Source organism: Microtus pennsylvanicus, chromosome 11, assembly GCF_037038515.1.
Source record: "Microtus pennsylvanicus isolate mMicPen1 chromosome 11, mMicPen1.hap1, whole genome shotgun sequence".
Lineage (NCBI taxonomy): Eukaryota > Metazoa > Chordata > Mammalia > Rodentia > Cricetidae > Microtus > Microtus pennsylvanicus.
In genome coordinates, this window is record NC_134589.1 from 12,568,390 (window position 1) to 12,582,500 (window position 14,111).

The 14,111-nt window shown below is 45.7% G+C and overlaps 1 protein-coding gene across 2 annotated transcripts in view; it reads left to right on the forward strand.

Moving 5' to 3' along the window:
• The first annotated feature begins 8,243 nt into the window (after positions 1 to 8,243).
• Rgs9 (regulator of G protein signaling 9) overlaps positions 8,244 to 14,111 on the forward strand; it is a 73,045-nt gene continuing 67,177 nt past the window's right edge. Inside the window, exon 1 of one of the 2 annotated variants that reach the window (XM_075990277.1) lies at positions 8,244 to 8,489. In XM_075990277.1, coding sequence (XP_075846392.1) covers positions 8,433 to 8,489 — 57 coding nt within the window. In that variant the 5' untranslated portion in view covers positions 8,244 to 8,432. The remainder of the gene's footprint in view (positions 8,490 to 14,111) is intronic. The other variant, XM_075990276.1, reaches the window with a different exon arrangement.

Consider the following 14,111-nt stretch of genomic DNA (forward strand, 5'->3'; position numbering starts at 1 on the left):
CACTGGGTGTGAGCCTTGAGGTATCTAAAGCTCACACCAAGTCTCCCTTGTCACTAGTGGACCAGGATGTGGCTCTCAGCTACTTCTCCAGCATCACGTCTGCCTGTGAACCACCATGCTTTCAGCCACGGTGATAATGGATTAAACCTTTGAAATGCTAAGTAAGCCCTCAGTGAAATGCTCTTTTTTATAAGACTTGCCTTGCTCACGGTGTCTCTTCAGAGCACTGACTAAGACACCAGTTTTGAAAAGTCAGTATGGTGGCATAGGCCTGTAATCTCAACACTTGAATCAGAAGGTGGCTAGTCAGAGTTTAAGATGATCTCCTGAGCTATATGAGACCCTATATGAAAAACCAACCCTCCCCTCCCGTCAAAAGGAAAATTCTTGTAGGCTATAGTAATTTTTTTCTTTGTTTCGCTGGTACATAATCTTCCCTCGCCTTTCCTACCCCCTGAGAAACCTAGGAAAAGGGAGCTGAAGGAGCAGGGACTTCACTCTGGGAAGCTGTCAGAATGACACTTGTTACTTAAAACTATTGTCTCCTGTCTTAGTTACTTTTCTATTGCTGTGACAAAGCACAGTAGAAGGCAGCTCATAAAAGGAAGCATTTGAATGGGCTCACAGTTTCAGAGGGTCAGAATCCATGATGGCGGAGCAAAGGTGTGGTGGCAGGAACAGCCAAGAGCTCACGTTTTGATCTGCAAGTAGGAGGCAGAAAAGGAACTCAAAACGCTACAGGTCTAAACCTCAAAACCAGTCCCTAGCGGCAGTCTTCCTTCAGCAAGGCCCCAAATCTCCTAATTTTCCCCAAACAGCCACCAACATAAGCACAGGTACTCACGATCAAACATTTGAGCCTAGGGGGCCATTCTCATCGAAACCACCACAGCTCCTTACAAAGGAGACGGTGGCTTAAAGGAGTCTGTGTGAGTCACAGAGATGCCGAGGACACCAGGAAGATCTTGGGGTCAGTCTAGCAGAGGACATTGCAATAGCTACTTTTGCATAGGTGTGACAATACCTGACATAGTTTTAAAAAACATTTTAAGAAATTTGTTTAGCATGTGTACGTGTGTGTGCAAGTGCACCCACACTCAAGCGTGTCATGGCAAACATTGGCAGGTCAGAGGTCAGTTTGTGGGAGTCAGTTCTTCCACTCCGCCATGTTTGCCCCAGAAATCCAACTCAGGTTGCTAGGCTTGGCAGCAGACACCACTGCACCATTTCGTTGGCCCATAAGCAGCTTTTGAAAGAAGGAAGGATTTATTTTGCCTCATAAATTCAGAGGGCTCTAGCTGTGTCCATTTGCCTCTGTACCCTTGGGCAGAAAATCATAGCGGGGGCAGTGTATGGACTGATAAGAGATGTTCACAGTATGGAGGCCAAGAAGTAGAGAGAAGAACATGACATCAGAAGTGATCAGGACAAGAAATAGCCCCAAGGACATGCCCCCAGTGGCCCACTTTTCTAATGAGGCCCCATCTACTTTCTTTCACCCCCTCCTAATAATACTGTCATACCGTTTATGATGTGGAGCAGAACATAAGTCGACATTCAATGTATTCCTTAATCATTCTTCATCTTATTTTTTGAGGCAGGATCTCTCTTCAAACGTGGAGCTTGATGGTTCAGTAGAATGGCTGGCTTGCAAGCCCTTGGATCCTCCAGTCCTCTTTCCAGAGGGATTATAGATGTACATCACCAGGCTTTTCTTTCTCCTCCTCATCTTCCTCTTTCTCTTCCTCATTCTTTTCTTTGTAATGTGGGTTCTGAGAGAGCAAACTCAGGTCGCGATGCTTGCGCATCAAGCACTGTACTGAATAAGCCATCTCCCCAGCCTCAATACTATCGTATTATGAATCCATCACAGTCATTCATACATTAGGGCAGAGCCTTGATTGATGTGGGGTGCCCTTCTGTATGCTGTGAATACGTTTTATTACCATTGGCTAATAAAGAAGCTGATTTGGCCAACATCCAGGCAGAATAGAGCCAGGCAGAAAATCCAAGCAAAGATAAAGGGAAAAAGAAGGCAGAGTTGAGGGAGATGCTGGCTGCCACTGGAGAAGCAAGGTGTGAGGTAACAAGCCACGAGCCTCTTGGTAAAATATAGAATATTAGAAATGCGTTAAGTTGTAAAAGTTAGTTAATAATAAGCCTGAGCTAATAGGTCAAACAATTTGTAATTAAGCTTCTGAGTGTTTATTTGGGAACTGGTGGGTGGGAGAAAAACCTCCAGTTACATCTTATGACCTAGTCATCTTTTAGAAATGCTATCATATATACCTTCAGACGTATGCTGTGCTAATTTCCAGTCTTATTTGTTCTGATTAAGTTGACATTTTAAATTAAGCATCACAGGCTGGCATAATCCTGTTTATTTTTTATTTTATTATTATTTTTTTATACTCCCAACCACAGGCAGGACCTCTATACATCCTGTTTATATATGCTTTTCAGATTGAGTACTTTTGATCAGAGATAGGTTTTTTTTTCCTTAAATTTTCTTATTGTTTTTATTGAGCCATATGTTTTTCTGCATTCCTCTTGCTTCCTCCCCACTCCTTGTCTATCCTCTCCCATGGTCCCCATGATCCCCATTTACTCAGGAGACATTGTATTTTTCTATTTCTCATGTCAATTAGATAAATGTATGCCTCTCTTAGGGTCCTCTTTGTTGTCTAGGTTCACTGGGATTGTGAATTGCAGGCTGGTTTTTCTTTGCTTTATGTCTAAATGCCACTTATGAGTGAGTACATATGATAATTGTCTTTCTGGGTCTGGGTTGCCTCACTCAATATGATGTTTTCTAGCTCCATCCATTTATCTGTAGATTTCAAGATGTCATTATTTTTTTCTGCTGTGTAATACTCCATTATGTAAATATATCACATTTTCCTTACCCATTCTTTGGTCGAAGGGCATTTAGGTTGTTTCCAGGTCCTGGCTATAACAAGCTATGAACATAGTTGAGCACATGTCCTTGTGGTACAATTGAGCATCCTTTGGGTATACACTCAAAAATGGTATTGCTGGGTTTTGAGGTAGATTGTTTCCTAATTTTCTGAGAAATCACCACACTAATATCCAAAGCAGCTGTACCAGTTTGCACTCCTATCAGCAATGCAGGAGTGTTTCCTTTAGCCCACATCTTCTCCAGCATAAGTTGTCATCAGTGTTTTTGATCTTGGCCATTCTGACAGGTATAAGATGGAATCTCAGAGTTGTTTTGATTTTCATTTCTCTGATGACTAAGGATGTTGAGCATTTCCTTAAGTGTCTTTCAGCCATTTTAGATTTCTCTGTTGAGAGTTCTCTGTTTAGGTCTGTACTCCATTTTTTATTGGATTATTTGTTCTTCTAATGACCAGTTTCTTAAGTTCTTTGTATATTTTGGAGATCAGCCCGCTGTCTGATGTGGGGTTGGTGAAGATCTTTTCCTATCATATAAGCTGCCTCTTTGTCTTGTTGACCATGTCCTTTGCTTTACAGAATCTTCTCAGTTTCAGGAGGTTCCATTTATTAATTGTTTCTCTCAGTGTCTGTGCTGCTGGGGTTATGTTTAGGAAGTAGTTCCCTGTGCCAATGCATTCAAGTGTGTTTCCCACTTTCTCTTCTTTGAGGTTCAGTGTGGTTGGTTTTATGTTGAGGTCTTTGATCCATTTGGGCTTGAGTTGTGTGCAACTCAACCGGATCTATTTTCATTCTTCTACATATTGATATCCAGTTATGCCAGCACCATTTGTTGAGTATGCTTTTTTCCATTTGATATTTTTTGTTTCTTTGTCAAAAATGAGGTGGTCGTAGGTGTGTGGATTGATATCTGGGTCTTTGAATCGGTTCTATTGGTCCTCCTGTCTGTTTTTATGCCAATATCAGGCTGTTTTCAATACTGTAGCTCTGTAGTAGAGTTTGAAGTCAGGGATTGTGATGTCTCCAGAAGTTCTTTTATTGTACATGATTGTTTTTGACTTTCCTGGGTATTTTGCTTTTCCATATGAAGTTGAGTATTGTTCTTTGGAGTTCTGTGAAGAATTTTACTGGGCATTGCATTGAATCTGTAGATTGCTTTTGGTAAGATTGCCATTTTTACTATGCTAATTCTACCTACCCAAGAGCATGGGAGAGATTTCCATTTTCTGGTGTCTTCTTCAATTTCTTTCTTTAAAGATTTAAAGTTCTTGTCATACAGGTCTTCCACTTGTTTGGTTAGAGTTACTCCAAGATATTTTATGCTATTTTGGCTATTGTGAAAGGTGATGTTTCTCTGATTTTCTCAGTCCATTTATCATCTGTGTACAGGAGGGCTACTAATTTTTTTGAGTAAATCTTGTATCCCGCTACATTACTGAAGGTGTTTATGAGTTGTAGAAACTCCTTGGTAGAATTTTTGGGATCACTTATGTAAAGAATCATATCATCAGCATATAGTGAGAGTTTGACTTCTTTTTCCGACTTGTAACCCCTTGATTTCCTTTTGTTGTCTTATTGCTCTAGCTAGAACCTCAAGTACTATATTGAATAGATATGGAGAGAGTGGACAACCTTGTCTTGTTCCTGATTTCAGTGGGGTCGCTTTGAGTTTCTCTCCATTTAGTTTGATGTTGACTGTTGGCTTGCTGGATATTGCCTTTATTATGTTTAGGTATGTTCCTTGTATCCCTGCTCTCTCCAAGATCTTTGTCATGAAGAGATGTTGTATTTTATCAAAGTCTTTTTTAGCATCTAATGAGATGATCATTTGTTTTTTTTCTCCAGTTTGTTTATATGGTGGATTTCATTGACAGATTTTTGTATGTTGAACCATCCCTGCATCTCTGGGATGAAGCTGTCTTGATCATGGTGGATGATTTTTCTGATGTGTTCTTGGATTTGGTTTGCCAGTATTTTAGCATCAATGTTCATGAGTGAGATTGGTCTGTAATTCTCTTTCTTAGTAATGTCTTTGTGTGGTTTGGGTATTAGGGTAATTATAACCTCATAAAAAGAATTTGGCAATGCTCCTTCTGTTTCTATTGTGTGGAACAATTTGAGGAGTATTGGTATTAGTTCTTCTTTGAAAATCTTGTAGAATTCTGCACTGAAACCCCTAAGCCTGGGCTTTTTTTTTTTTTTTGGTTGGGAGACTTTTGATGACTGTTTCTATCTTTTCTTTTCTTTTTTTTAAAAGCAGTTATAGGTCTGTTTAATTTGCCTATCTGGGTTGATTTAATTTAGTAAGTGATATTTATCAAGAAGATTGTTCATTTCCTTCAAGTTTTCCAGTTTTGTGGAGTACAGGTTTTCGAAATACGACCTGATGATTCTGTAGGTTTTCTCTGTGTCTGTTGTTATGTCCCCCACTTTATTTCTGCCTTTTGGCTAGTTTGGATAAAGGTTTGTCCATTTTGTTGATTTTCTGGAAGAACCAACTCTTGTCTCATTGAGTCTTTGTATTGTTTTCTTTGTTTCTATTTTGTTGATTTGGGCTCTCCGTTTGATTATTTCCTGTCCTCTAGTCCTTCTGGGTGAGTTTGCTTCTTTTTGTCTCCATCCAATGTTGGAGCTGCAAGTATACTTTAATGCTCCTTTTTCTTGAAAAAAAAAAAAAGAAGAGTGGGCTCTGGGGATTGAATCCAGGACCTCATTCTTGCACAGCAAGTGCTTTACCCATGGTGCTGTCCCCAGTACAGAACCCTTTTATCATTTAGTGTCTCCCTTTCTCCCCCTTCCCATTCCACCCCAGCCCCAACCCCTCCAAATCGCATCAGCATTGGGATCTGGGGTTCAGTGAACTCCTTGCTGCCACCTCCCAATAATGCTGACTCTTGCCTCTGTATCCTTTCTTGTTTTCTTCTGGTGTCTTCGATTGCCTGTGTCATGGTTGACTCCCCCTTTTTCTTTAAGACCCCTTCTCTGGACTGTCTCCCCGATCACAATTGTCTTCCACTCAGACTAGATGCAAGGTCTTTCCAAAGCCCCATATCGTGTCATCTGGTTTCTGACATGTCTATATTGCATTTTAAACTGGTTTTATGTAATTCTTTTCCTTCATGAAACCGGAAGCTCCTCGAGATAGAAATGGGATCATGGTCTGCTCTGAATACCAGACTTTTCAGTGCAATGCCTGGCATATGATATAATTGCTGTTTAAATAGGTTAATGGCGTCTATTTCTTTTGCAGGACATTACCTAAACCTTTACTATCAAATTACATATTGGATCATTTTGACAGCAAGGCACGGAGATGCAGCTATGTAGGAGATTCACAAAGACACCCTTGCCCTCGGGAAGGCTCCGCCCCAGCTGTGCCCCAACAGACTTCTCACTTGCCCCACGGCCCCTCTGTTGCTCTTTGTCTGTACTGTTCCTCTTCTCATCTTTATTGTTGTTGGCTTCCTCTGCGCATCTTTCCTTTCTACCTCCTTCTAAATTCAGCTTGCAGTTCACCTCAGATTCTTCTTGTCTTGATTTTATCTGGCCTTAGTTGACATTTGCAAAGGTAACAATCCAACAAGCTCAATTTAAACTTTGCGGAAGCACATCACAGGTTGGGGCGTGGCCTCTGGCAGAACTTCTGAGTATCTCTGGTCCAGGGAGCTAGGGAAGGGACTCTGAAATGTGATTGCTTGGGAGGGAACCCTGATAGAAGAAGAAATGACAGGGACAGACTAAGCCCTCTTCTAGTCTAGAACTGCGAACAATTCCTTGTGTTTTGCCCTTCTTTATTTTTGAACAATTTAAGTTCCCAATCCTTCATTCCAGGAAGTCACTTCTATTTTCTCTACTCAGAAATTACAGAATTAAGACATGCTGGTGCTGGGAGGAACCTCAGATTTTGTTTGCTTATGTGTGTTCTGTGTAATGTTAACCCCAGAAGACGTTCCATGAAGAAAAGTGAAGACAGTCCAGCTCTTTCCTGGGATCCCGGCTCATAGAAGGGACACACTTCTTGGAGGTCTGCGTTGATTGGCAGGAACTCTGGTTCTCTGCACCAGCCGACCCCCGGAGAGCTCAAATCCTCTCCAGTGAAGGGGTTTCTGAAAGGGGTCCAAGGGCAACCAGCCACGAGCCCTTTGACATTGTTTGCAAGCTTGAGTCATGTTATGTGAATATGTATGTGAGCATGCTTTCTGAGTGTCCATAGCTTTCAACAGATTCTTACAAGTTAATCTGACCTGAAAGAAAAGAATGGATAAGGACTTATATGCTAATGGCAGTTGAGCCCCACCAGGGCAAATCTCTTTGTTCTCTTCCAAGTTAGACATGTTACATGCTACGTTGGATGTTCATCCTGCTTGTGTAGACGGGAGAAAGTACTCGACGACATGACCAAGCTGGAAAGGTCCTGATGACTAATCAGGGGCTTTGCCCTTTCGTTTTCTAGATATGTGTTAGTATAGGCCCATCAACTGGCAGCACATAGGGGAGGCTATGAATGTGTGTAGTGAATGGATACTCTCGAGGCCTCTGTTCTGCTTTATCTGGTCAATTTTTAGCTTAATTTAAAAGTACTCTTAAAAGTCTATTAAAGGCAAACAAATGCAATTAGCAGGAATGAGAAATAAAATGTGATTTTCCTAAGGATACATATTAATGAGTACATGCAGACTTCCTTTGCTTTCCTCACTTCCGGCCACACCCCCACCCGACCTTTCTTCGAGGCAGGGTTTCTCCGTGTAGCTCTGGCTGTCCTGGAACTCGCTCTGTAGACCAGACTGGCCTCGAACTCAGAGACTTGCTGGGATTAAAGACGTGTGCCATCACCACCCAGCTGCTTCTTCCCCTCTTGTAATCAACGTCTTACCAATTGGTCTACTTTTGGGGTCAATAAATAAAAGTCCACATCTTATTTTTTTCTTAAATATTTATTTAAGAACAACCCTAGCGTTACTCATCTATTAAATGCTCAATGGACGCTTATACCAGATATCACGAACCTGTTTAAAATGTTGCTACTCCCATGAAGAAATTGTTAACGCTAACTTATCCAAGGATGCCCAACTCTTCTGCAAACCGGCATGGGAAAGTCCCGTTTCCGGTGTGCTTTGTTGGTGAGTGCTTCATCTCACTTCTCTACAGACTCCTTTTAGGTTAGCAGGTTCACACACCTTGGGACAGATGCTCTAGCTTCAGCATCCCCAATTGGCCCTTCCTACCTGATGCTTGGTCCAGGTGGAGCGGGACGCCGCCCCCTGGTGGCAAGTAGGAGCCCGCGCAGTGCATGCTAATGAGCGCGTGGCGCTGCTCACTGATTGGTTGGCGCGAATTCCAGCTGCTTTGCATGTCGGCGGGTGCGAGGGCAGAGTCGAGGGGCGGCGAGCATCCTGGGCCCTGGGCGCTCAGCTCTCGGCTCCTCCCGGTCCACGCCCAGGCTGGCTTGTGAACTTGGGGGTTTTCCCTTTTCGCTCCCAGTCGTGTTGTGGTCGTGAATTCATCCAGGGTCCAGAATGACGATCCGACACCAAGGCCAGCAGTACAGGCCGAGGATGGCTTTTCTCCAAAAGGTACCCCGGGTGTCCCCATCTGGACCCTGGCAGGTGGGCGGGGACCCAATTTGTGGAGTGTCCAAGAGAAGATTGGGCAGGGGCAGAGGGCGTCCCTCTAGGTGGGTTCACACTGCTCAATTGTACTACATGACTTTTTTTTTTTTTTGCTATATGTGGTTGCATTTAAAAACTATAATGATTTTCGCGTAAACTGTTTATAGTAGAGAATTTGAATGCAGCCGTGATGGTCGGCTGGAGGCCGAAAACAACCTGTTACTTATAGAGGAGGGTGCTTGAGGCTGCGCGGGGATATGAGAGAGCTGATATTGTTACAAGGTATCAGCTACTAAATGAATATTTCGGGCATTTTCCCCAATACTGAACAGCAGGATCCCCCCTCCCCGTGTGTGTGTGTGTGTGTGTGTGTGTGTGTGTGTGTGTAAAAGACCAGGGAAATGTTGTGATCTGAGGGTTTGAGAGCCCCCCCCACCTTGAGGATGTATTTTCTGTACAGTCTGAACCTTTTCCTGTCGATGGCAAATGGCCAACACAGGGTGTCTGTTCACGATGGACATGGGGGAGGTGGAACGCACCTATGGAGTGATGTGTCTGGGGACAAAGTGGTTCATTTTGTTCTGGGTTAGAAAGCGTGGGAAGGGACACACAGGGGCTTAGGTCCCAGGTCACTTGTCTATCCCCCTTCTGGCTCATGCCACTTTTCACGGTGCGGTGTGAAATAGGATTATCCTATTGAGCAGAATTAGCCCAATGCTTTGTGACAAGCTGGGTTCTGCCTTAAGCCCCTGGGGCTTAGCAACTGGGTGCAGCTGGTGACGAACTGTCCTAATCTACAAGATGGTAAAAGCAGGACAGTCCTGGGAACATGGGGACATTCGTCATACCCAGTTGTCTTCAGGAGGCCAGGTAGCAGAGGTAGGCAGGTGTGAGGGTCATGCTGAGAACAGAAAGCAATATTGTCTTACTCCGACGCATCAACAGTCAGTTCCCAGCGCCTGAAAGGACAAGAAGTCTGCCGTTCAAAAGTAAAGCATCACCTTTAGACTGTGCCCCAGGACTGTCTTCTCCTCCCATGCAAGACAAGACAGCCTGGCTTGGAGGCTCAGAGTACCTGTCTGGAGCACTCATGTTCACTGAATCCAAAGCATCCTTTGCCTCGGCTTTCTGAGTGGAGTCTTGTTCTCCACCGCTATGCCCCCAATCTCAGCATATCTTACCTCCACTCAGCCTTCCTCACCCCCATCCCCAGTCCCCTCACCCCCTTTCCAGTTTGTCTTCTTTTCCCCTCCATTCCACCTTCCTCCCCTCTATCTCATCTCCCATTTACCTCTGCCCTAACCCCCCACCCAAGCCTGTTCTTCAACACAGCCTGCTCTCAGCCAGCTATATGAACCTCATTGCCTCCCCACTCCTCTGTGACGTCCTTCATACACATTGCTTTTCTCTCCCAAACTGAGTGACCTCTTTCACGTGGTCCTCCCTATTGGCTTCGTGGGCTCATGGGATACTGTACCCTGCTTTGCAGCCTGGCTTCTTAAGGTCCCTAGTCCACCATCTCTCTGGCTCTGCTTTTCACCCAATTCCCACTCCTGCCCTCCCAGAGTAAGAGCACAGCAGCCCTGGCACTCAGAGCGGCCACTCATGGATGTTCTTGTTTCTGTAGGAACCCCATACCCTTCCAGAATCCATGGGAACATCCCTTTCCCCCTCTGCCCGACTCCCACCCCTCTGTGAAGCAGGATCTTCTGATTCCAGCGAGATCGATTTTCCTCTCTGGGTCTACGGACTCTGTCCTCCTCACCCACAGCATTGCTTTCTGCATGCCCCGTGCTGGCAAGGATCCTGTCTGCATCCTGTCTGGTGTACACTTGGGTCCTGGGTTGGATCACAGAACCCCTTAGGTCATCAGACAGGGTAGAGCCCTACAGAACCTCAGGAGCCTGTGGTAGGAGGTCCTCAGCCATTTCCCCCTGAGCTAGACAACCAGACTTTTAGAGGAAGGCCCGGACCAGCAGAATGTGGACTCAGGTGCAGGTACCATTCCCCACCCATTCAGTGTGTACTATGAAGTGTGCTGAGTCCAAGGTGGCTGAAGCTTCCCACACATTATCTCATTTATTTTGTCAGACAGTGGCTACTCTCCCTTACAGAGAAGGATACTGAGGCTCAGAAAGGTGAGGTGACTTGTCAGCCATACAGCCACAGGTGGAACTTGGAAACAATACAGGAGTGGGCCGGTCTGTGCAGGTGTGATACAGGGGGCAGAGTTTTCCTGTGGTGTAGGACAGGTGAGGAGCTTGTGAGAAGGCCTGTGTGCTAGAGAGACACCGAGCTGAGAAGGGAAGGATAAATGGGAGGCAGGCAGAGAGAGAGAGACACAGAGAGAGAGACAGAGACACAGAGAGACAGAGCGAGAGAACAAGACAGAGAGAGAGACAGAGATGCAGAAAGAGAGAAAGACAGAGTGAAGAGAGAGAGAGAGAGAGAGAGAGAGAGAGAGAGAGAGAGAGAGAGAGAGAGCAGGTACAGAGAACAATGTGTTCCCAAGATGCGGAGGCACAAAGACACAGGGAATCTGGTGAGTTTGAGGGTATATTGTTCTGTAGCAGACATATTTTAAGGCACAGGAGGGGATAGAAAGTTAGAAGGAGACAGAGGGGACAATGACGCGCCCTTAGGATGCCTCGAAGGCAGTTTGATCCCCTTTCAACACCGAGGAACCATGGCAACATTTGGACCAGACAAGTGACATGGCTGACTGGTAATTAAGATGACTACTGGGGTGAGCCAGATGAGTAGCGAGCTATCTTCCTTTCCCCTGAGTTAAGCGAGTCAATTTAAGGGTCTCTGTAACCCCTCATAACTCCAGGCACCCTGGAAATGGGAGCTCTTCCCAAAGGCAGGGAAAATGATGCTGTTCAGGGGACCTTTTCTCCTCCTGTGAGTTCAAGGGTTTCTGTTGTCCGTCTCCACCTCAAGCTCAATGCAGTGTCTACAGAGAATGCCCTTTAGCCCTTTTGCTACTCATCTGGGATATCAGGTCTTGTTCAAGGTGTGCTGAGGCCTGGGTACATGGCTCAGTCAGTAGCATGTTTGTTCAGTGTCATGAAGCCCTGGATTTACTCCTCCGTACTGGTTATGGTGGTGTATGCTTGGACCCCAGCGCTTGGGGTTAGAGGCAGAAGGATTGGAAGCTCAAAGCCAGCCTTGGCCACTCTCTTAGTTAGGGTTCCTGTCGTCGTCGTGATAAAACACCGTGACCGAAAGCAACGTGGGGAGGTAGGGCAAGAAACCTGGAGGCAAGAACTGAAGAAGAGGCCATAGAGAGCACTGCACATGGAATTGATTCCCAGGGCTTGCTCAGCCTGATGTCTTATCGCATCCAGGACCACAGCTCAGGGCTAGCACTGCCTACAGTGATCTGGACCTTCCCACATTAACCCTTAATCAAGAAAATGACCTATAGACTGGCCTACAGGCCAATCCTATTGACATATTTTCTTTATTAAGGTTCCTTTTTCCAAAATGACACTAGCTTGTGTCTAGTTGACATAAAAACTAGCTATCACGGCTACGTAGTGAGTATGAGACCTTGGCTCAAAAAGATAAGCACGACAGAAAGGTGGAGACCCACGTGCCAGGCCTTTACCGTGGGATTAGCTGACAGCATGTGGTGAGCTGAAGAGCATCAGTGAGTCGCTGTGGCCCCATGACCCTTACTGTGGTTCTGGCCCATATACCTCAGTGTTGCCATAGTCACCATCCTGGTCATTTCCACTTGCCAGTGACCCGGGGATTCCTCGATGCCATGACAAGGAGCCCTCTGTTAGGTGACTTGGCTTTTCTCTGTGGCTTCTGGCATCTCCCTTCTGCTCAGCAGGGACTGAGACGCAGGGGCATCAAGGAGACCCAGGCGGAGGAAGGCATCACTCTCTCATGCCATCCTTTGTCTCTGGTGTACAAAATGAAGCACTGAGTGCCGGGTGCCAGGGACACCAAAGAGCTTTGGGTCCAGTGAGAAAGACATATTGAATAAACAAGGAGACACGTGATGCATGGCTGTGACAGACGTTGCTGGAGGATACACCGGTGTGGAAGAAGAAGTAAGCTGTGCCTGGGATGGGGGCAGTCAGGTTTCCTAAGGAAGCTCGTAAGCAAGTTAGGGAAATTATTAATGCTTTGTTTTTTCCAGGAAGAGAGGAAGATGAGCAACATCTTAGGCTGGTAGAAAATACAGACATGTAGGATAGCCTGTCAGTGTGGAAGACGCCCTGAGGCCTGATCACCAGGCCAGAGAGGGGCATGGGGTGGGTGGGAGTTGGGGTGGGTGGATGGGAAGGCGGGAGGTAAGAAAGGCTCACAGCTGGGGAGCGTCACATGACATGGTGAAGCTCTGATGCTTCCTGTGTTTAATGAGATGCCGTTTGATGTCTTTAAAACCAGAGATGAATACGGCGGGTTAGTTTACATGCTACGGGGGTGATTCTGATGAGAGAGCTTGAGTGTGTCTTGATACTGGCTGCGTCTCAGGAAATGCTGACACCAAGCCAGGGGCTGATGCATCCCAGACTAGCCTAAGAATCCCTAAGCAGTGGGGAGTGACCTCAGACTTCTGATCCTCCTACCTCCATCTCCCAAGTGCTGGTATTACAGAGGTGTGTCACCATACCCAGCTCGTGTGCTGCTGGGAGTCAGGAGTTTTATCCAGGCACCCTACCAACTAAGATCCATCCCCAGCCCAAGCACTCATCTTTCTAGAAGAGCTTTTTAGGTGGGTTGAACATACATTTGAAATAGTGGCCCCTGGGGGACACTGGGCAGCAATCGGATTTATTGTGGGTACCCAATTTGGGATTTTACTAGCATGGAATACTAATTAGTACTCTATCATGCACTGGACACATCACCAACAAATAATGATCCCACTCAAAATGCACATGGGACACTCTTATTTGTTTAAGGGGCAGTATGGACACGAGTAGATACCTAAGCTCATCACTTAGGAGGATAGTCTGGAGAACACCCTGAAGACTGTGGACCAGCTAAGGCGGAGACCAGAGTCCAGAGTGGGGTGGAGGACTTTCCACTGGGGCAGCATTTAGTGCACGAGATGTGCAAGATGCAAAAGCAGAATCAATAAAAGCTGGCCACTGCTGTCTTTAGCTGGGGTTGCCTGTAGTGCCTTGCTGATCTAAGAGGAAGGTGGAGAGAGCAGATTTTGGGTCAAGACCACCATGTAGTGGCCAGGCACAGGGTGCTGGTATATGTCTTTAATCTACTGAGTTGAGCTGTCCATGGCTTATTTGCAAGGTCACATGCTCCTCGGTTAGAAAAACAACCCTGTGGTTTTGGGTCACTTTCCCCATCTCAATAAAGGAAAGAACTGATTATGACTGCCCCCTTGGGAGCATTCTCCAGTGCAAAGGAAAATTCCTGCCCCTGAGATCTTCCCCTGTGAGTGACAGCTCCTTAATTTGAGGAGCAGCGTGGGTGTGGTAGGTGGGATGTCAGAGCCATCAAAGCCGTCGTTTCGGATCCCTTTATGATGCCGTGGGTCCCTGGCTCACCCGCAGCCAAGTTTCATCCTGAGACATGTGCATCTCGGAGGCCAACTCAGGGTCA